Raw genomic sequence first — 21303 nt, forward strand, 5'->3', positions numbered from 1 at the left:
AGAATTTTTTTTAGCTCTTTATTCTCAAAAATTCTTTTTATTTGTGTGTTCTTATCCTGACAGTTTTTCTATGATAGTCACATGTTTGATAAAGTTAAACAATATATTGTTACATGAATAGAAAAATACTTTTGAAAAGGACCTTTTTTGACATTTGTGACAGTAACTCTCCTACTGTGGTCACATTTTGTGACCATTCTTTCTGCTGGTGCGACTAATTTTTGTGAGCAGTCGCACTGGCGCAACCACTGCGTGGTCCAACTCATAAGCTTTGCTATTTCTGTTGCATTTGAGAAAATGTGCATAAAAACAAATGAAACTAACCCCTGCTACGTTTCAGCAGTGCAGCGCGGCAAGTTTGGGGTCGTTCACATATCGCGTCTTTTGCGCTCGCAAGTTCGTTATTTCCAATGTAGGCGCGCGGCATGCGCGCTTATAATGGAAGCGACGCGCCCATTTTTTCCAGGCGCGTCCGCACCGCATTAAGTTAAAAACATCTCAACTTTTCAGAATGCCGCAAGCGCACCGCAGGTCATGTGACAAGAACTAACCAATCAGCTTCATCCTTTCCCGTAACAACGTTGAAAACTCAGCCAAGATGAAGGAACAGCTGTTCATAGCTGTATATGGATTGCCATTTTGAAATAAATTTAGTAGCAGAGACATTGCGAGTGATTTTTAGTGCTGCAAATCCATTTATCCTTTGCTGAAATTTCCACGTCTTCATGGAGAGAGCATGTCATGGTTGCTTAGCAAAGGCAGACGCCTCAGGAGCGCTTCTGCCCGAGCTCTTTGGAAAGAGGGAAAAAGCGGCGCGCCTAGCGTTTTCCACGCGTTTTTAGGCGCGATATGTGAACGGCCCCTTTATCTGCTTGGACTGTGATACAAACAAACTTGTCTGAGCTCAGAACAGCTTTAGGGGTCATTCACATATCGCATCTTTTGCGTGCTCATTTTCGTTATTTCCAATGTAGGCGCGCTGTATGCGTGCTCATAATGGAAGCGACGCGCATGCGGTGCGACGAGTTCATTTTTTCCAGGCACGTCCGCACCGCATCGAGTTAAAAACATCTCAACTTTTCAGAGAGCCGCAAGCGCACCGCAGGTCATGTGACAAGAACTAACCAATCAGCTTCATCCTTTCCTGTAACAATGTTGAAAGCTCAGCCAAGATGAAGGAACAGCTGACCATAGTTGTATATGGATTGCCATTTTGAAATAAATTTAGTTGCAGAATTAATGCAAGTGATTTTTAGAGCTGCAAATCCATTTATCCTTTGCTGAAATTTCCGCGTCTTCATGGAGAGAGCACGTCATGGTTGCTAAGCAAAGGCAGATGCCTTAATGGCGCAACTGCCCGAGCGCTTTGGAAAGAACGGCGCGCCTAGCGTTTTCCACGCGTTTTTAGGCGCGATATGTGAACGGCCCCTTATTTGTGATTATTTCATTAATTTCAGGGTTTGTACAACCTTTTGAGAGAGAAATTCAAACACTTTTTAATGACTTTCAAGCATTTCACATGCACTTAAAAATAAGATGATCCAGTTTGAATGTTATTTTTAATGGGATGAATAAAAAAAATTTGTGTTAAACACTTATGTAAAATTAAAATAATGGGTTGCACTTTATTTTACAGTACTTAAATACACTGTAAGTACACTATAAGTACATGTATCTAAGAAATTTCTGGTAATACAAGGTAACTACATGAGGTAGGGTTAGGTTTTGGGCTAGGTTAAGGGTTAGTACCTAGTTATTACATAGTTATTGTAATTACTATAATAAGTACATAGTATGTACATAAATATGTACAAAATAAAGTGCTACCAAAAAATTCATCAAATCACAATTATAACCAGTAGACAGCAGCACTTATTGGCTTATTAGTCATTTCTACTTTTTCCTCTATGTTTTGAAATGATAAAATCATTATTAAAAATCACTATTATAAATTATCGAATCAAGAAATCTGATTTTGTCAGAATTAATTTTTTATTTTTTTTGCATATGAAGTAAGAAAAATCACAAACTTTGATTTGCTACTACTAAATCACACATAATGAGTGAAGTCGATCAGTTCCATATGCTAGAAGATTTATGGTACATTTAATAAGAGTGGAATATATACATTTTATGAATATAAAAAGTTGATTTTTGGGCTTGGTGCTTTACTGTTATATCTGTATAAACAATAAACAAAAGAAAAATAAACAGGAATTGAAAATGAAATATTATTAGTAACTGCACTTATTAATGCAAAACAACAGTAATTTTATGATTAAATGATCTTTATTTTAAATACCCTACACAACACCCCCAGTGCTACCAAATCTGCTTTTGGTGCCACCATTTGTAGAACTTTGTGGCACTGGTGCCACTAGTCTCACATGTTAGTCTTGAGCCCTGAATGAGGTTAAAAAAGGCACTTCTGATGTCACAGAGATGTGTAATCTGAGATGTGTAATCTGAGTTGTAACATTAGTCATATAGCAATTATAAAACATGCATGCTTTGAAGGGAGGAGGGTGGAAGAGGTTCGTTTTTAAGAGAAGAGGACGCTTTGATTATGGTCCCTTCATGCCCCACCCTGCTTTAAGAGCATTGACAAAGAGCATAGAGATCTCATTTCACTGTTCTCTGTCACACGTATCAGACTCCTCTCTCTTTTCATGTGCCCTTAATGTTTGCTTCAGTCTCCATCCCCTCTTTGTGGTACAGTTATTCACATATCAGTTTTTTTCATCTGTCACGATCTTGTACTTATTTTTTGTTATCTTTTTTTAATACCCTTCTTGGTAAAATAATAACTTGAGTCTGTATTGCATACTTTCTGTGGATGATTTGCCCTTTGGAGTAGAAATATTCTATTCCCTCTCAAAATGCACCCCTAAATCAGTCATGTAATACACATAATGTACAAAGGCGCCCACTGTAATGATAGCTCATATCTGAGCAAAGAAAATGTTACCTCTAAATGCCATAACTATCAGTGAAAGCTATAATTACACATGTGGGTTGTCAAAGGCTGCTTCTTTAAGGATCACAGTTGCAGACAGAGCTCGCCTTGTCTGTCTGAAAGTCAATCCAAGTTATCTGTCCTTGCTTACTCATTAAAAAGTAACTGAGACAAATAAAGGAATCAGTGGCAGGAGAAATCATGTAAAATGTATTTAATTGATTTTTTTATACCATTTTGTAGTTTGATAACTCCACGATTGAAGGGCAGTTCACCAAACAAGAGGACAGGAAATCATCATCATTAGGTGTTCAAGACTTGCCTACCAACTCTGGTTCCGATAGTGACAGAGTGCAAACAGTACGAGCCTCTATGTTCGAGCATGTCGTGGAAAGGCATAATGTTCAAATGATGGAGGATAACATTTCACAAGACCCAAGAGCACAGCAGGAAAGCACAATTAAACCCATGCCCAGGCGAAACCACTCTTTGCGTATTCAAGATAACACCTTTAAAGCTCTTGAAGATGATGATCCTGGTAGTTTGGTCAAAGCAACCTATAGAGAACCAGTTTCTCCTTCCAGCCCTGTACGTGTGGAGCATGTCTTTGACACTGTGGCTTTGTTTGGGGAGAACCATGCTGTTAGTGAGGTTTTGCCAACTGCTTCCCTTGAGGACAGAGCTCATACATTGCGTTCTCAGCGATCAGCTCCTCACGGTAAAGAGGACAGACCTACCTATGAGATAAATAACCTGCTGAAGGGTGAAGCAGCCACTCCACGTTACCTCAGAGTAGGGGCATTACAGAAATGGACTGCCACAGAGGCAGACAGAGAGATTGAATCTCAGATGAAGCAACAAAAAGAGATGTTGAGAAAGATGGAAGAAGAGATACAGAGGCAGACAGAATTGCACATGGCTGCAGCAGCAGCATTGGAGGAAGAGGATGAAGACAGCGAAGCAGAAAGAAAGAAGCAGTTAGAAGCACAAAGAGTCAGAGAACGGGAACGAGAGGAAGTTGCAGCACCCAAATGGCCTAAGATGCTAGAAGCCGAAGAACAAATTAACAAACCTAGAGCCACTTACTTTGCTCTGACTGGTCAGATTCAAGAACCTGTGCATCAAGGTAAGAGAGTGGAAGAGGAAGCAATCTTAGGGAGCTTTAAACCAGGGATGAAGGAGGTTCCATTTGATGATTTCACTGTTAGATCAGGGCAGTGGGGTCCTCAGAATCCAATTGCTCCATTTAGAAGAAATCCTTCATTGGAAGCTGCAATGCAGAGAGATTCGCAAGAGGAACTGCATAAAAATGACACTGGATCAAGAAAAGATCACAGAATACAAGAAAGGGAACGACAAAAAGCATTCAGCGAGGAAACGGAAATAGAGAGACTAAGACTAGCAGAGTTTGAAAAGGTGATGGAATTGGAAAGGCAGCAAGAAATAAAGAAACAGAGAGATTTAGAGATTGAGAAACAAAAAATTGAAAGGGAGAAAATTAGAGAAATTGAGATACAGAAAGAGAAAGAGAGACAAAGGGAGTTGGAAAGCCAGAGAGAACAAGAAAGGGAGAAAAAGAGGGAGTTGGAAAGACAAAGGGAAATTGAACTCCAGAAACGAGAAAAGGAGCGACAGAAACAAATTGAATATGAGCGAATGAAGGCTGCAGAAAGAGAACTAGAGCAGCAGAGAGAGTTTGAGAGGCAGCGACAGAAAGAGTTTGAACTAGAGAAAGAGAGAATGCTTGACCAAGAGAGGCTTAGGCTTAGAGAATTTGAAAAATGGAAGGAAATGGAGAGAGAAAGAAAGAGACAGCTGGAGTTGGACAGACAAAGGGAAATTGAAAAACAAAAGCAGAGAGAAGTTGAAAAACAAAGAGAGATGGAGAGGATAAAGGAGTTAGAGAGACAGCGAGAATTGGAGAGACAACGAGAGTTTGAGAAACAGAAAGAGCAAGAGAGGGAAAGACAGAGACAGTGGGAAAGGCAAAGAGAACTGGAAAGGCAAAGGGAACTTGAGAGGCAACAAGAGTTGGAGAGACAACTGGAGATTGAAAGACAGAGGGAGACTGAAAGGCAGAAAGAATTTGAAAGACAGAAACAGAAAGAGCTGGAGATTGAGAAATGGAAGCGACAAAAAGCAGAGGAGAGGGAGACCAAGAAAGAGCTAGAAGAACTTGAGAGGATCAAGGAGCTTGAGAGACAACAGCTTCTTGATTTTGAGTTGCAGAGACAGCGGGAAAAGCAACTCCAGCAAGAGCAAGCCAAACAGAGGTCAAAAAAAGAGCGAGAAGGCAGACAAAAGCTGTCTGAAGGGCAGAGACCATCAGAAAGGCATCAGATGGAGACAGAGCAAGAGAAGGCTATACCTACATCTCCGCTTCGGCCAAAAGTTCTAGATCTGGATGCAGTGTCTCTTAGTTTTAGGACTGGTCGAGACAGCCATGAGAATAGCCCCACAGCCCGATGGAAGCAGCCCTCCCTTCATCCTAATGAACTTTACAAACCTTGCATCTTAGATATTGATTCATTCAGGAGTCAAACTCAACCTGATACCTTCTCTTCAAATGGATATAGAGGTTTAGAGTCAGGAAGTGTTGGTTCAGTGATTCAAGCTCGTCCACAGGCCACACAACCAAATGTTCTCCAACCCCAAACAGCATCTCAAGTTCAGTCTCCTCCTCAGTCCCAGTTTCACTCTCAGTCCCAGGCTTTCTTCCACCCATCTCCAGCAGAACGTATGTTAACTCAACTCCCGCCACCTCTGCAACCTCAAATTCTGCATCAGTCCCAGCCTCATTCACTGCCATTTGCTGCAGAAAGACCTAGGCCACAAACACACTCATTGATTGAGACTTCAGATTGGCCCTTTGGTGCTCAGCATCCACATAATTCTTGGGGCCATACTAAAGCAGAGTTGGCTGTAGATGAGCCTCTTTGGGTATCAGCCATGGAAGGATCCAGAAGACCAATTAGCACCAGACCTGTTGGCCCTGAGCAGCAACTCTTGCGTCATGAGGATAGAGGTTCAATTAACATTTTGACACACAGTTCAGCCTCTTCCATGAGTCCAATCTTTACTCCTGTACTGCATCCCAATATTGCACCACCCATGGTTCCAATCCAAACTCCTGTGCCAACTGCACAACCAGGTCTTGGACTAATTCAAACTCCAATGCTGACTGCACAACCAGGTCTTGGACCAATTCAAACCCCTATGCTGACTGCACAACAAGGCCTTGGACCAGTTCAAACTCCTATGCTGACTGCACAACCAGGTCTTGGACCAATTCAAACTCCTATGCTGTCTGCACAGCCAGGTCTTGGACCAATTCAAACTCCTATGCTGACTGCACAACCAGGTCTTGGTACAATTAAAACTCCTGTGTCGACTGCACAAACTTGTCCTCGTCCCTCTGTAGCACCTATACTGACCCCAGAGAGATGCTGGACCTCAGAACCGTTGGATATGAGGTCAAATGAAACTTTGGTTCATCCTCCCACAAAGCCATTAGCTAAGAAAGAGACTTTAGTACCCACTGGTCAGGTTGTAACCTTCTCTGTCATTGATCCTATATGGAGTCCAAACTGGGAGCTGGCATCCCAGGGACAGAGAGAGAATCTTGCCTCGCACAGTGACAAAGTACAACAGGTGAGGAAGAGCACACTCTGGCCTAGATGTTTGCGCAAACATTCCCAATGTATAGACTCTGTTTGTTTTGTATTTAGCAATGTAGTAACATTAGTCATTTGAATGGTAGAACCACACAACTATTGGTACTGAAAACTGTTTTTTGGAATGGTCAAAAATTGTGTTAGCCTCAGTTGTGTTGCATTGCATTTCCTTTGAATTCTTTAAAGAAGCTTGACTGTTGGCCCTTCTATGATTTTGTAGAAACGTTCAAGGAGTATGTGTCGAAGATCTGCCCCCACGGAAAGTTCTGCTGATGGTCCGCTTACCCAAATCAGAACTCGCAGAAGTCGCAGTGCACACAAAGAAAGAAGTGGAGAGACCTCAGTAAGTAGAAGCATGATCAGAATTAAAACTTTTCTATTTGTGTATTTTTTGCTCTTTTATGTTGTTCATTTTCTCATACAAATGCTTGCATTCTCAAAACTATTTACAGGTACTTTGCACTAAGTATAGGTACTTCATTGAATATTTACTCAGGAATGCATCTATATGAAAAGTTTTGGTCAGTTGCAAATTTAGCATGTTTTGTCACTGCTGATTTCAGCTTTTGTTGTCAGTTTTGTTTAGATCCTGTTTTGTTTATTTTTCCAAGCTCTACTTTGCACATAGACTAGGAAACATCTTACATAAGAGTCAAGTTCTTCACCATGTTCTAATGGAAAGTGTTCAAAAATGAAGGATGGAGAAATTTCTTGTTGACTTCTGATGATGTCACTAGCCTTTAGAGACCAGATGTTGGAAGAGTTCCCCAATAATGTGAATAACAGCTGTCATATGATCCATTTCTCGCATGCAGTGCTTGGCTAATGATGTTTGCCCATATCTGATGGACTTAATAGACTTGTTAAAGCACATACTGAACTAGTTATTTAGGCTGAGGGCTATTAAAGCTGAATGTTTATATTTATATGCATGTTTGTTGGGTATGGAGGCTAACTAGCTTTTGTTTTATTTGTTTGTGTATGACTGGGTGGTGCAAGAATGCAGTATGATGACAGAAAGGAGTGTCTTAATGTTACTGTGTAATGGTAGAGCATTTTTTTTAACACAGCTACACTGCTAGCATAGACTAAGATTGAAAAACAGACTAAATCATGATGCGTTCATCAACTGTGTGAAAAGTATGGACATATGTATGGAAAACATTAACTCCAGTTTAAACATTCTGTTAAAAAACTTGAGATCTGTCTCATTTTCTATTGATAGAAGTTTCATACATATTCTTGTGTGATGATGTGTTGTCATGAAAGATGATAGATTTTACACCTAGAGACTTATTCCAAAAGACAGTTTTAGTCTCCTTAGTTCCTCTGAATGCACACACAGTACCATCTGCTGTATGAATCAAGTAATTACAGTGTTGATTTTTATGTTTCAAATTTAACTGTGGCTATAAAATGGGGCTGATCTGACAGCCGAGAATATCCTCTTAACCTTTAATTTCATTTGAAAATTTCCAGGAAGGATAGTTTGTTTCTTATTTTTAACATTTCAGTTTATTGTTGTTATGTAGGTGTCTGCATGTAGGCTTCAAGAGGAAGCACACTCTCTCTCTTGCTCTCCCACTCTCATCGTTTCTCAGTATTGGTCATCATAGGAAGTATCATTTTTACATCACCGTGTGCTCACGGGCACAGAAGATTTGCACAGACACTGAGAGAGGTCAGGAAGTAATGAACATACTAACAAACCTCACAAAATTAAAGACTATAAGATCTTCTTTTAGGCTAAATATAGAAACATGGCGTATCACTTCTGTCCTTCCTGCTGTTGGTGGCTCTGGGTAAGCTTACTTTCTTTTACTGAAAGTTGGTAATGTAACTACACATGCTACTACACAACCACAAAACTTCATGCAGTCTGAGATAAGTACAAACAAATGCTAGGTGGAGGTTTGTGACATCTCTTGTCATAGATCGACTGATGTTTGACTTGTGGATTTTTTTTAATTTATTTTTTTAATGTAGATGAATTTTATAGCACATTGATTTGCGACGTTGCTTCTTACTCTGTAATTTGTGCATATCATTATGTTTAATAATATCATCTTCATGTGACCAAGGTGAGGCCTCTGCTGATGCCTACTTTTGTGTCTCATTAAACCGACGTTGTTTTCACTCTGTTCTTAATTAGTTTATTTAATTATATATGGAGGTGGACAGATGGTTCACTCGCTATAAAAAAAGTACCCAAGGCAAGTCTCCCAAGGCATCTCTGAATGAATCCAATATGTGTTTTGGGCTCAGATAGTACATTTTGAAAAGAAAAAAAAACATAATTCAGTATCTATTATTATGTTGTTAGAAATACAGTAGTATTTTCTGTTTGTATTGTGCTAATAGAGCCTAGTACTCATGCAGTATTGGACAAATTAAATATAGGTAGATGTGATAGATTCGTTTTTTGAATTTTTTTTTAAACAATAAAATTTTATTCAGCTAGCACTGCCTACTGGCTGGTTATGTGCATCCTCCAGATAACACAAAACATATACCTCTGTAGTATTTTTATTTCTTTTATCTAGTGCTTGGCAATGATTAATGGTGACTAATCGCATCCAAAATAAAAGTTTTCGTGTGTACTGTAATAGGTGTGTGTGTGGTACTGTGTATATTTATGATATATACACACACACATATGCATGTGTATATTTAATAAAAATGTAATGTTTATAAATATACAGTCAACATTTGAAGTGGATTAAAACCTTCATCAAAGTTGTCCTAAAACCTAAAACCAAACTTTGTTCTTGTCCTTGGACATCTTTGATGAGCTTTTATGATCCAGTTCAAATGTTGACTGCAATATTTATATATAATATAAATTATATGAATATAAATAAATACTTGTAAATATTTTCAAAATATATACTGTATATGTTTGTCTTCATATATACATAATAAATATACACAGCACACACACACATTTTATATAAACGACATTTAAATTTTGTATGCGATTAATCGTTGCCCAGCACTAGATCACTTATTAATTATTTTAGTATGCTTATGAAGCAGTTCTGTTAATATAAATGCCCAAGCCAGTCTCAAACAATGCACAATAAACTTATTCAAGTTCTTATTCAGTTCTCTTCTATATCATCTGCATATCAACAGCATCACTTTGATTGTCCTGTGACTTTAAGAGCCAGTTTTGGTGAAGGCAAAAGGAGTTTAAACTATAAGTTTAGATTTGTTTCATTCCCAAAACTAGTTGTGCAGCATTTTTAGCAAACAAATCTCTTGCTTTAACACAGTTTTGTGTGTGAGTCAAAAATAATAATAATCATCTTTCTCACTGCTTTTGTTACATGGCTTGATATATGAAAAGCCAAACATCCACATATGTTATAGCCTGTGCCACTACCTGTCATTTAGAGTTTTGATGTGTAAAGTTTTGACACAAAGGAAGTAGCATTATTGAGTGTCAACAGAGCTACCCCTTCCTGAATGGGCCTCGTGTGGTTTAAAGAACATCACACTATTAGACCACTTGTTCTGTTTGGACTTTAGAATGGCTCTTTGTTATCTTGATGTAGTGAGAGTAATGGGATGTGATGTGCTCAGTAATAAACCTTAATGTGCTGTTGTTTGTTGTTAAAAGCTAGAGACTAACTCTTTAAAATTTAATTGGGATATTGGAACTGGCAACGTAGACTGGCGGAACCAAAAATGATGTCATGTCATTTTAAGTGAAATATACCTGCATAACCATGCACAAAGTGCACACACATACACAGTATTGCCATATTGGGGCCAAATTTATTTGACATTTTTGTTACATTACGTTAGTTAGAAGAAACAGGCGTAGCTTGACAGCATTTTGGAGTAAAAAACAAGATTTGTGTTTAGTCAACCTAAACTAACGTGGTTACTATTTTAATGGGGTTTAAGATCTATTAAAAGGTTTCCAAAACTAGGGAGGAATAAGTAAACCACTCTATCATAAACTGTACTGGCGATGTATGTCATACTTTTTCTATGAGTGATGTCAGTAGTTATAGAAAACACAGTAAGCAACAGATTCCGGATCTTGAGGTGGTTTTTCCATCAGGCAGATGACTGAATCATGACTGTGACTCGCTCGAACACCAGGCTGACAGGATAGTATTCTAGTGATGATACATTCATTAAAGTATGGTCATCATTTTACCACTCAGCGCTGTGGCTAATGTTTGTATTTAATCAATATTTGAACATTTGCCAGATCCTCCAAATGTCAGCTTATATCATGGCTGTATTTTAAATCTCTGCCTCTAAGCTGCTTATCTAGTAATAAGATGTGTGGTTTGTCATGAAAGTTGTCATTATATTTTTCTTCATTATTATTTTACTTTCTATGTAAAGCACTTTGAATTACCATTGTGTATGAAATGTGCTATATAAATAAACTTGCCTTGCCATGTATAGCTATTGCTCTTTTTTTCTATGAAAGGAACAAAAACTTTGCCATTTATAGGACTCTCTGGTCATGCTTTACTTCCTTAATCTAATCTTTATCTGTGTTATCTGAAACTGGAGTTTGTATTATTTTATTTAAACATAAATTGTTTTTCATTCATGGGGCAGTCGTTGCCTAATGGTTAGAGAGTTGTAAGAGACTTGTAACCCAAAGGGTCACAAGTTTAATTCTCTGTCCCGGCTGGTATTGTAGGTGGGAAGAATGAATAATAATAATAAGACCACAACTGAGGTGAGGCCCTTGAGCAAGGCACCGAACCCTCCAACTGCTGTGTGTGTTCACTACTCACTAAGTCACTAATGTCTGTGTGCACTTGAATGGGTTAAATACAGAACACATACTTGGCCACGTGTCATATCTTTTCCTTACCAGTGTTTTCCTTTACTTTTTTATGTCTTTCATTATTAAAGTTCACATGCAAGTTTTCTAAATATTGCAGAATTTTGCATGCACCATTCATTTTGTGTCAAAATGTTTAAAATATACTTTATTTCAAAATTTTAATTGGATCTTGAAGCTTAGACTTTACATGATGTCTATTTTGAAGCCCACAGTATGTGAGTAAAAAACACAACTGACTTAATAAAGCTATGAATAATGAGACAGAGTGATTTAGATGGCTGTAATAGTTCAATGTGTATGTTATATCATTCATATCAATCTTGTTTTTTTATTTAGATTTGGTCTCAGGTGTATGGAAGGCATTTTCTGCCAAATTTAAATAAATAAATTAAATGATTAAAATGAAAATTAAAACCAGATTAACGATTTCATTACAGAAAACTGTACGCAAAATATGTGACAAAATTGAGAATTAAATTAAATGATTTCATTTTCACAGTTACATCCCTGTCAAATTGAAATATAAAATGCAATTGGTGATTTCACATTTGATTTTCAATACAGTCTCGAGGCAAGACTGCCAATATTAAAATGAAAAGCCAAACGTGAAAAATAAACTACAAATGCAGTTTTTACAAAACTCTTTATTAACGCTCACGCAATAATGGTGACACAATTCAAATTTAAATGTAAATTTTACTTTTCATTTTAACTCCTCTTTTATTTAAGTTTTCGTTTTCATTTTCAAAGACAACCTGCATGCAAATTATATGTTAATGAGTGGGTGTGGCTCAATTACGCTGTTTCGTGGAGGAGCTCAAATGGCGGTTATGGCCACTAGCAGCAGAATTAAACCAGCTAGCAAACATTTCGGATGATGATGACTTCATTTTGCTACGAGTTGAATCTATATTGGATACACTTGGACATTTTGCAGCCGTCACAAACTCCGATGTCGATCCTCGAGTTATAATAGTCTTAGTGAGGTTGTGCATTTTCCGGGGAGTCTCGTCGGCCAGTTTGGTAAAATTGGCAAGATATTCACAGATTCGACTTTTCCGGATCAATAACTCGCGAGCAAAACGTTTTTGGTACACGAATTATGCCTCTTTTTACTCGTAGTGATGTAGTAAACGAGCTACAAGCGAGTTTGCCTGAAACAAGCTTTCTTCCGCTCTGTACAAAATACGTTGATCTCAATGCGCTGGCGTATGAGAGACAAGTCCTAAGGGACCGTCTGCAAAGTGCGAAACGCGAAAAAGGTTACTAATAAAAATACTCAATAACTTCACAGTAACACACTGTAGTGTCACCAAATTCAGTTCACACATCACTGCTCTCCTGCTGCTTATACTACAATGTTGGTTTTAAAAATAGTTGCTTTTGCACAATTTTACAATTTTTTTTATTATGAAAACGTCAATAACGTTACTGTAACACACTGTACTTTCACCAAATTCAGTTCACACATCACTGCTCTCCTACTGGTTATACTACAACACTTATATTGAAAATAGTTGCTTTTGCACCATTTATATGATTTTTTTTTATTATGAAAAACAGTTAATAACTTTACTATAACACACTACTTTCACCAAATTCAGTTCATACATCACTGGTCTCCTGCTGGTTATTCTTCAACAATCATTTTGAAATTAAATGATGTTGCACATTTTGTATTATGAAAAATAATTAATAACTTCACCGTTATGGAACATAATAGTTAATAACTTTAATGTAACATACTGTACATTCATCTGATTCAGTTCACACATCACTGCTCTCCTGCTGGTTATACTACAACTTTCATTTTGAAAGTAATTGCTTTGGCACAATTTTCATGCTTTTTTATTATAAAAAATAGTTAATAAATTCACCATTATTGGACATAATAGTTAATAACTTTAATGTAACACACTGTACATTCATCAAATTCAGTTCACACATCACTGCTCTCCGGCTGTTTATACTACAACTTTCATTTTGAAAGTAATTGCTTTGGCACATTTGTTATTACTTTTTATTAAGAAAAAGGTAAATAACTTTACTGTAACACACTGTACATTCTTTAAAATCAGATCACACATCACTGCTCTCCTGCTGGTTATACTACAACACTCAAATTGAAAATTATTGCTTTGACAAATTTTTTTATGATTTTTTTTTAATTATTAAAAATAGTTAATAACTTTACTGCACTGTATATTCATCAAACTTTTATTAGTGTTTTTATATTCAAAACAAGTACTGTAATATAACCAGCAGGAGAGCCGTAATGTGTGAACTGAATTTGGTGAAAGTACAGTGTGTTACAGTAAATTTATTAACTGTTTTGCATAAAAAATCATAAAAAATGTGCCAAAGCAATTACATTCAAAATGAAAGTTGTAGTATAACCAGCAGGAGAGCAGTGATGTGTGAACTGAATTTGGTTTAAATACAGTGGGTTACAGTAAAGTTATTAACTATTATGTTCAATAATGGTGACTTTATTAACTATTTTCCATAATAAAAATCATAAAAATGTGCCAACGCAATTACTTTCAAAATTAAAGTTGTAGCATAACCAGTAGGAGAACCATTATGTGTGAACTGAATTTGGTGGAAGTACAGTGTGTTACAGTACATTTATTAACTATTGTTCATAATTTAAAAAAATTCATCAAAAGTCTGCCAAAGTAATTCCTTTTAAAATCAAAGTTGTGGTATAAACAGCAGTAGAGCAGTGATGTGTGAACTGAATTTGGTGGAAGTACGGTGTGTTACAGTAAAGTTATTAACTATTATGTTCAATAACAGGTGAAGTAATTAATTATTTTAAATAATAAAAAATCATAAAAAATTTGCAAAAGCAAATACTTTCGAAATGAGTGTTGTAGTATAACCAGTAGGAGAGCATTGATGTGTGAACTGAATTTGGTGAAAGTACAGTGTGTTACAGTAACGTTGTTGACGTTTTCATAATTTAAAAAAATCGTAAAATTGTGCAAAAGCAACTATTTTTAAAACCAACATTGTAGTATAAGCAGCAGGAGAGCAGTGATGTGTGAACTGAATTTGGTGATACTACAGTGTGTTACTGTGAAGTTGTTGAGTATAGGGCTGCAACTAACGATTATTTTGATAATCGATTAATCTGTCGATTATTTTTACGATTAATCGATTAATCGGTTTATGTACTTATATTTTAGTTTTTTCCATTTTTTCCCCAAGTAAATTATTAATAAAGGGTCTTTATCATTCAGCATAGATTTTTAAGAGATTTTAACCATTTTGCATTGTCATATCCTCATCAAAAATATACCTGGAGTTGTTTTATTATGTTAGTAATCCTTTGTCGAACTCTTCTGCAATCAAAACACTGACCCATACTCTAGCAAAATTCACAAGGAGATTTCAAATATTGTTTTCACCATGGCAGTCCTTAGAGCTCCTAAAGTAGTTTAACATCCCAAACAAAGCTTAAGGAATCTTTGAGAACATATTTTCACGAAGTATAAGGATAAAACAGAATAAAATTGCAGTGCATTGTATTTTATTATTTACTGGGAAAAAGCTTTATAGCTTATGCTGTGAAATTGTAAACAATCCTTCGAAAAAAAAGTGCCAATGGCATGAAACCTGAATGGAACTCACAATTTAAAGTAAAATCCATCAGAAGGTTGTCCAGAAAAAAAAAATTGGGACACACACAAAAAACCTGCTGTGTGAAAAAGAGCAGTGAATACTTAGAAAAGAAGTGCATTTTAAATATACTCAAACATTTACCTCTCTCATTCAGTCATAATTAGGCTGCAAGTCTGAAATATGAACTGGTAAACGACAAACTGATCACATAACATGTTTGTAAAGCTTTAAATGTTAACTGTTAAAAAGCAATGCTATCAGCTTTTACGACTAAACGTTTGCAAACAACCTTGTACTGGAGAATCTGCACAAATAAAATTCTTAGGGGCCGTTCACATATCGCACCTAAAAACGCGTGGAAAACGCTAGTCGCGCCGCTTTCTCCTTCTTTCCAAAGCGCTCGGGCAGAAGCGCCCCTGAGGCGTCTGCCTTTGCTAAGCAACCATGACGTGCTCTCTCCATGACGTGCCCTCTCCATGAAGACCCGGAAATTTCAGCAAAGGATAAATGGATGCGGTGTGGACGCGCCTGGAAAAACGGGCGCATCGCACCGCGTGCGTGTCGCGACCGCGTCGCTTCCATTATGAGAGTGCATACTGCGCGCCTACATAGGAAATAACTAACTTGAGCACGCAAAAGACACGATATGTGAACGGCCCCTTAAACAGTTCAGTAGTGCAGAGTTTACAGGTTACTCTTCATTTTGAAGGCTCAAAGTAAAGTACTCCCACTTCCCGCTGAATGCTGCAGAGACGCTGTTCGGGAAGCACGTGACATAAAACGAGGCCAGCTATTGGCTATTCGCTACTTCACCTGCTGTACTGGCTGAGTAAAACCTCCAGTGGCTCATTACTGCCACACTTTGGTCACCGCAGATTTGAAATATGCACGAAATGAGCCGCTTATGGCAAATAAAATTTATTTAGCGACGAATCGATTACTAAATTAGTTGACAACTATTTTAATAATCGATTTTAATCGATTAAATCGATTCGTTGTTTCAGCTCTAGTTGAGTATTTTATTAGTAACCTTTTTCGCGTTTCGCACTTTGCAGACGGTCCCTTAGGACTTGTCTCTCAGACGCCAGCGCATTGAGATCAACGTATTTTGTACAGAGCGGAGGAAAGCTTGTTTTCAGGCAAACTCGCTTGTAGCTCGTTTACTACATCACTACGAGTAAAAATAGGCATAATTCGTGTACCAAAAACGTTTTGCTCGCGAGTTATTGATCCGGAAAAGTCGAATCTGTGAATATCTTTGCCAGTTTTACCGAACTGGCCGACGAGACTCCCAGGAAAATGCACAACCTCACTAAGACTATTATAACTCGAGGATCGACATCGGAGTTTGTGACGGCTGCAAAATGTCCAATTGTATCCAATATAGATTCAACTCGTAGCAAAATGAAGTCATCATCATCCGAAATGTTTGCTAGCTGGTTTAATTCTGCTGCTATACTGGCCATAACCGCCATTTGAGCTCCTCCACGAAACAGCGTAATTGAGCCACACCCACTCATTAACATATAATTTGCATGCAGGTTGTCTTTGAAAATGAAAACGAAAATGAAAACTGAAATAAAAGAGGAGTTAAAATGAAAAGTAAAATTTACATTTAAATTTGAATTGTGTCACCATTATTGCGTGAGCGTTAATAAAGAGCTTTGTAAGAACTGTATTTGTAGTTTATTTTTCACGTTTGGCTTTTCATTTTAATATTGGCAGTCTTGCCTCGAGACTGTATTGAAAATCAAATGTGAAATCACCAATTGCATTTTATATTTCAATTTGACAGGGATGTAACTGTGAAAATGAAATCATTTAATTTAATTCTCAATTTTGTCACATATTTTGCGTACAGTTTTCTGTAATGAAATCGTTAATCTGGTTTTAATTTTCATTTTAATCATTTAATTTATTTATTTAAATTTGGCAGAAAATGCCTTCCATACAGGTGAGGTTTGTTTTCTCAATTTACATGATACAGTGTAATTCACTCTCAGTCCACTAGTGGGTGCTAAATTTGACCTCAACATTTCACTTGATCAGCCAACTACCCCCCCCCCCACCCAGGATTTGTGTTCATGTTTATTTCATACAGTAAATCAGTGAATCAAAAAATATATTAAGAAGTGCAGAAAGATTTTAATGTTAATTTCCCTTTTCGCTTGTGATTTGTGTTGATTTCAAAAACACAAAACCAGAATTGAAATTGAAATATGGAAATAAATGCCGGGCCAAAAAAAGGACAGAAAGGTTTGGTTAGTCATCAGTGATGTTTGCATGACAGATTGTGTGCATTTGCAATGCAAACTAATTCAGGTGCCATGTGCTTTAAAATCCTTATAAGCCAGAGTCATTGGCTCTTAACATGCATATATATGTGCCATTATTCCCATTTATTTGTTTCTGTTAACAAATTCTGTTAAAGCATTCTTCTGCTCTTAGCAAAATGAGTTGCTGACAATATTGCATAACCAATGCACCTCTCTCCATCTGTCTCTCACTCCTTCTCTTTCTCTCTCAAAGCTGGAACAGTAGCAGGGAACACTGCAGTGCATATATCTTCCCCTCTCTCTCTCTCTCTCTCTCTTATGCTCATATCACAGGCTTCCCTTACCCCTCCCTTTCCGTCTCTGCTCTCATTTTCCTCCTCCCTCTGTTTTCTCCTTGAGCACAAGTCCTGTAGCACAGGGGGACGGAGGCAGGAAAGCTGACGCATTTCTGTTCTACCTGCCAGTACCTGCAGGGACACATTTAAGGACACCAGAGGAAAAGACCACCTTGAAACATTTTCTGTATTTCCAGTCAACGCCTGCGAAACCACCTGGATACTTCTGGCTCTTCATTTCCATGTTTTAATAACAGACTTTCACCCAGGACTTTTATGAAATAATCATCTTGGTCCCCAGGTTTCAGTTTGACCCTACATTGAGAGTTACAGACGTATTCCGACTTGACATTTGGACAGTTTTGATGCTTTTTGGGAAGATGCAGTCGTTGAAGTAGCTCACGCTGCCTGACAGGTTTGAGACGTGACTGGGAAAGTGTGTGTGTATTTGACAGCTCTGATTCATGAGTTGACTAGCGTTTGTTTGAGTATGTGACTCTGCCGATAGATCCACTCAAAAGGTGCTCAAAAATTCATGTAGAGGTGTTGAACTGCTCATTTCAGACTGTCTCTAGTGACGCGGCTGTTGTTTCTCAATTAAATGTGAAAAACATTTGCATGCTATTGATGCACTGATTGATTGAAATGTAACCGTTTAAAAAGAGTTGCTCAGGTTAGTAAGGCATATTGAATCAGCCTCCATGACATCACACCACTTTATTTTTTGTTTAGTGACATAATTGCAGGTGCCTTTGTGGTTACATAATAACTATAACTTTGTTGCTTTGTCACTGAGCATGAGGCATTGCAGAACTGCTGTGATCTCTGGGACTATCCAGTGTCCTCTGTTCTAGCTTTTACTATGATGTCTCGGAAAATGGTATTGTAAAACTATGACTCTATCAACTGTGAGTCATGCATGAGCCTAATATGTCCATGTAATCTTAAATAATCTTAAATTAGGAGTACCTGACTTACCTTATGTTACTCTATATCTCTGACTCACATTTGAAAATGTAGCCATTGAGCTATTGCCAATGAAAATAGTCCCCAAACTTTGGTCAAGCATTGTTGAAAGTTAGATCACGGTCGACTGCTTGGTGGCAATTTGCAGATTGTATCGTACTGCAGTGCAGAGTGGAGCACAATCTGTTCTGGCCTCACTCTGGAGACATGGTGTATCAAAACAACACTTAAGTTGCTGGACTGGGCTAAAGAAAAAGGTCCTCCATATCATAACTTGCTACCCCACCATGGAGTTTAGACATAGATGCACTTTCAACTGGACCTCTCTGGACTGGATTCTCTTGTAAATCGAGGCCACTTGCCTAAAGGTTGAATTTGGACTATCGTCAATGGACATTAGAGCCTCCATTTGAGAGTCTTGATTGGATGTCTACAGTGTCCCAGTTAAAAACTTTACTGATAAAACTTGACGTTCAGGACGCAAACCTTTTATTAATTTTACTTACTCTAAATCCTGAGAGATGGAGTACCTGGGCGACAAGTTGTCGGTGGCCCACTCGCAAGTGACGGGCTGGATGGGGAATGTGCGCCGTTCCCTTCAAGGCACCCTCAATTTGGTCTCCGGCAGTGTGGAGAGAAGATCAGCAGGAGGAGGTGGAGAGGACGGAGGTGGCTTTAAGAGGGCTGCCTCTCTACGCAGCCTGGCCAATCGCAGTCGTGATTCCTTCCGCAGATTCAGCCTGCGCAGCCAACAGCGTTTATCCCTGCGCAGACGAACCACATCGCTGGCTTCGCCGAGCACTCCCTCTTCTGTAAGAGAAATATATGCAATTTCTAACTCTGCTTTACCCAAAATCTTAATTTCTAAAACCACTCATCTCACCCACCACAAATACAGAGTAGTGCACATACTGATTTCCCACTTGGCATCATGTAGCCCTCAATCTCTGTCTAGGTGGTCACTTTCCATTAAAACAAAACTGCAACTTTATAGTGATCCTAAAGAACCTGATTAGCTTGTTCATGTGTGTTTGATTAGGTTTGAAGATGAACTCTACAGGAAAATGGATCTCGCGGGCCAGAGTTGAGAACCCATGGCTTAAAGCATTTCTTTTGTCATTGTCTGAAAATAAAACTGAGCTTGCTTCTGTAGTTATCTCAACCTTTGCGACAGAGGTGGTAAACTGCCAAACTGGTGACCCACCATCCTACAGGTTTAGCTTCACCCCCTATCAAACACACCCAACAAATCCAACCTCAGAGGTTTTCAGGATTGCTTACAAATTACAGGCAGATGTGTCTGATTAGGCTTTCCAGGACAGAAGTTGCCTATAGCTGCTTTACGGAGCACCTGAAACAGGGGTGCTCAATCCTATTCCTGGAGGTCTGTCTTCATGCAACGTTTAGCTTCAACTCTAAGTAGACACTAGGTGCATTTCCATTACAAATTTGCACAAAACTATTTATATTTTATTAATATTGATAAAAAAGTTTTGCGATAAGTCATGGCAATTTATTTTGAAGGGATTTTGGCTACATTAACCATTTATATTTAATCGAAGGGGGTGTATGTGTGTATCTTAACAAAAGTATCATGGAGAGCAGCTTCTGGGACGTGCCGTGGCATGACGGGTAACACAAGCGTTAACTAGTGTCCAAAATCGGCTCTGGTGGCCATTTAGGAGCCGTAATGCACCGCAGACATGCAGAGTGAAAAGCATTAATGACAAGGAAATGCCCTTTATACTTGAGAGCAGCCACATATGAAGTGTTTCTTGGAGGTTATAGTACATTGAGGAATGATCATATGACTTTTTATGTACGCCATGTGACCTGTTAATGCGAAAAAAAATATGAATTATTCTTTTTTCACGTTGCCTGAAAAAACACAGAGAGGGTAAAAAAAATGTTGCGATATATTTTGCAAAATTTTTGTATTTTCAGCTCACAATTTGCGCAATATGAAGGGTAATGGAAATGTGCATAATGACAGATGAACCAGCTAATTAAGATAATCAGGAATGTAATTAAAAATTAGTGTTAATTTTGTCAGATGAGACGAGACGAAATATGTTCGTCAACGACCTTTTTTTTCATGACTAAGACGAGACGATGACAAGACTGCACCACTGTCCAAAAAACGCTGACTAAGACTAGATTACCATGCATTATTGTTGACGAAAAAAGACAAGACGAAAATGTTTTGTATAAAATAAAAACTAAGATAAAATCTCTCTTCATTTTCGTCTACAATCGTCTCTGCTTTTTTATCAGCTGTTACACCTTTAAAACGAGTTCGCAGCTCCGCGTTGTTGCTCAAGTTACAGGTCTCATACTCCTGTTGCTGCCAGCCTGTGGCTGCAACACGAAACTGCTGAACACACAACACCCGAAGCGAACGCAAGTGACGAGCAAAAAAAAACGAAACAAAACATGGTTCTTGTAGCAACGGTAACTACAAGTTAACCATGGCTTTGATACTTCAAATCACTTCAAATAATACGAAGTAATTACGAAGTATTCAGATAATATTTTTGTGGTAATAAAAACAGACCTAAGTGAACAAGAAACTTTTAAAATGCTATAAAATGCTTTATAAAAAACGAGGCAATAATGATTGGTTAATTAATAATAATTGAATAACTGT

At 37.9% G+C, this 21303-nt stretch overlaps 1 protein-coding gene across 5 annotated transcripts in view; it reads left to right on the top strand.

Annotated features, from left to right (window-relative positions):
• Positions 1-21303, top strand: part of LOC113107461 (calponin homology domain-containing protein DDB_G0272472-like) — a 47247-nt gene that overhangs the window by 8631 nt on the left and 17313 nt on the right. For 4 of the 5 annotated variants that reach the window (XM_026269996.1, XM_026269995.1, XM_026269998.1 and 1 more), the window contains exons 5-6: positions 3200-6607; positions 6851-6973. In XM_026269996.1, the coding sequence (XP_026125781.1) occupies positions 3200-6607; positions 6851-6973 (3531 nt within the window). The remainder of the gene's footprint in view (positions 1-3199; positions 6608-6850; positions 6974-21303) is intronic. The other variant, XM_026269999.1, reaches the window with a different exon arrangement.

This window comes from Carassius auratus, chromosome 8 (genome assembly GCF_003368295.1).
Source record: "Carassius auratus strain Wakin chromosome 8, ASM336829v1, whole genome shotgun sequence".
NCBI lineage: Eukaryota > Metazoa > Chordata > Actinopteri > Cypriniformes > Cyprinidae > Carassius > Carassius auratus.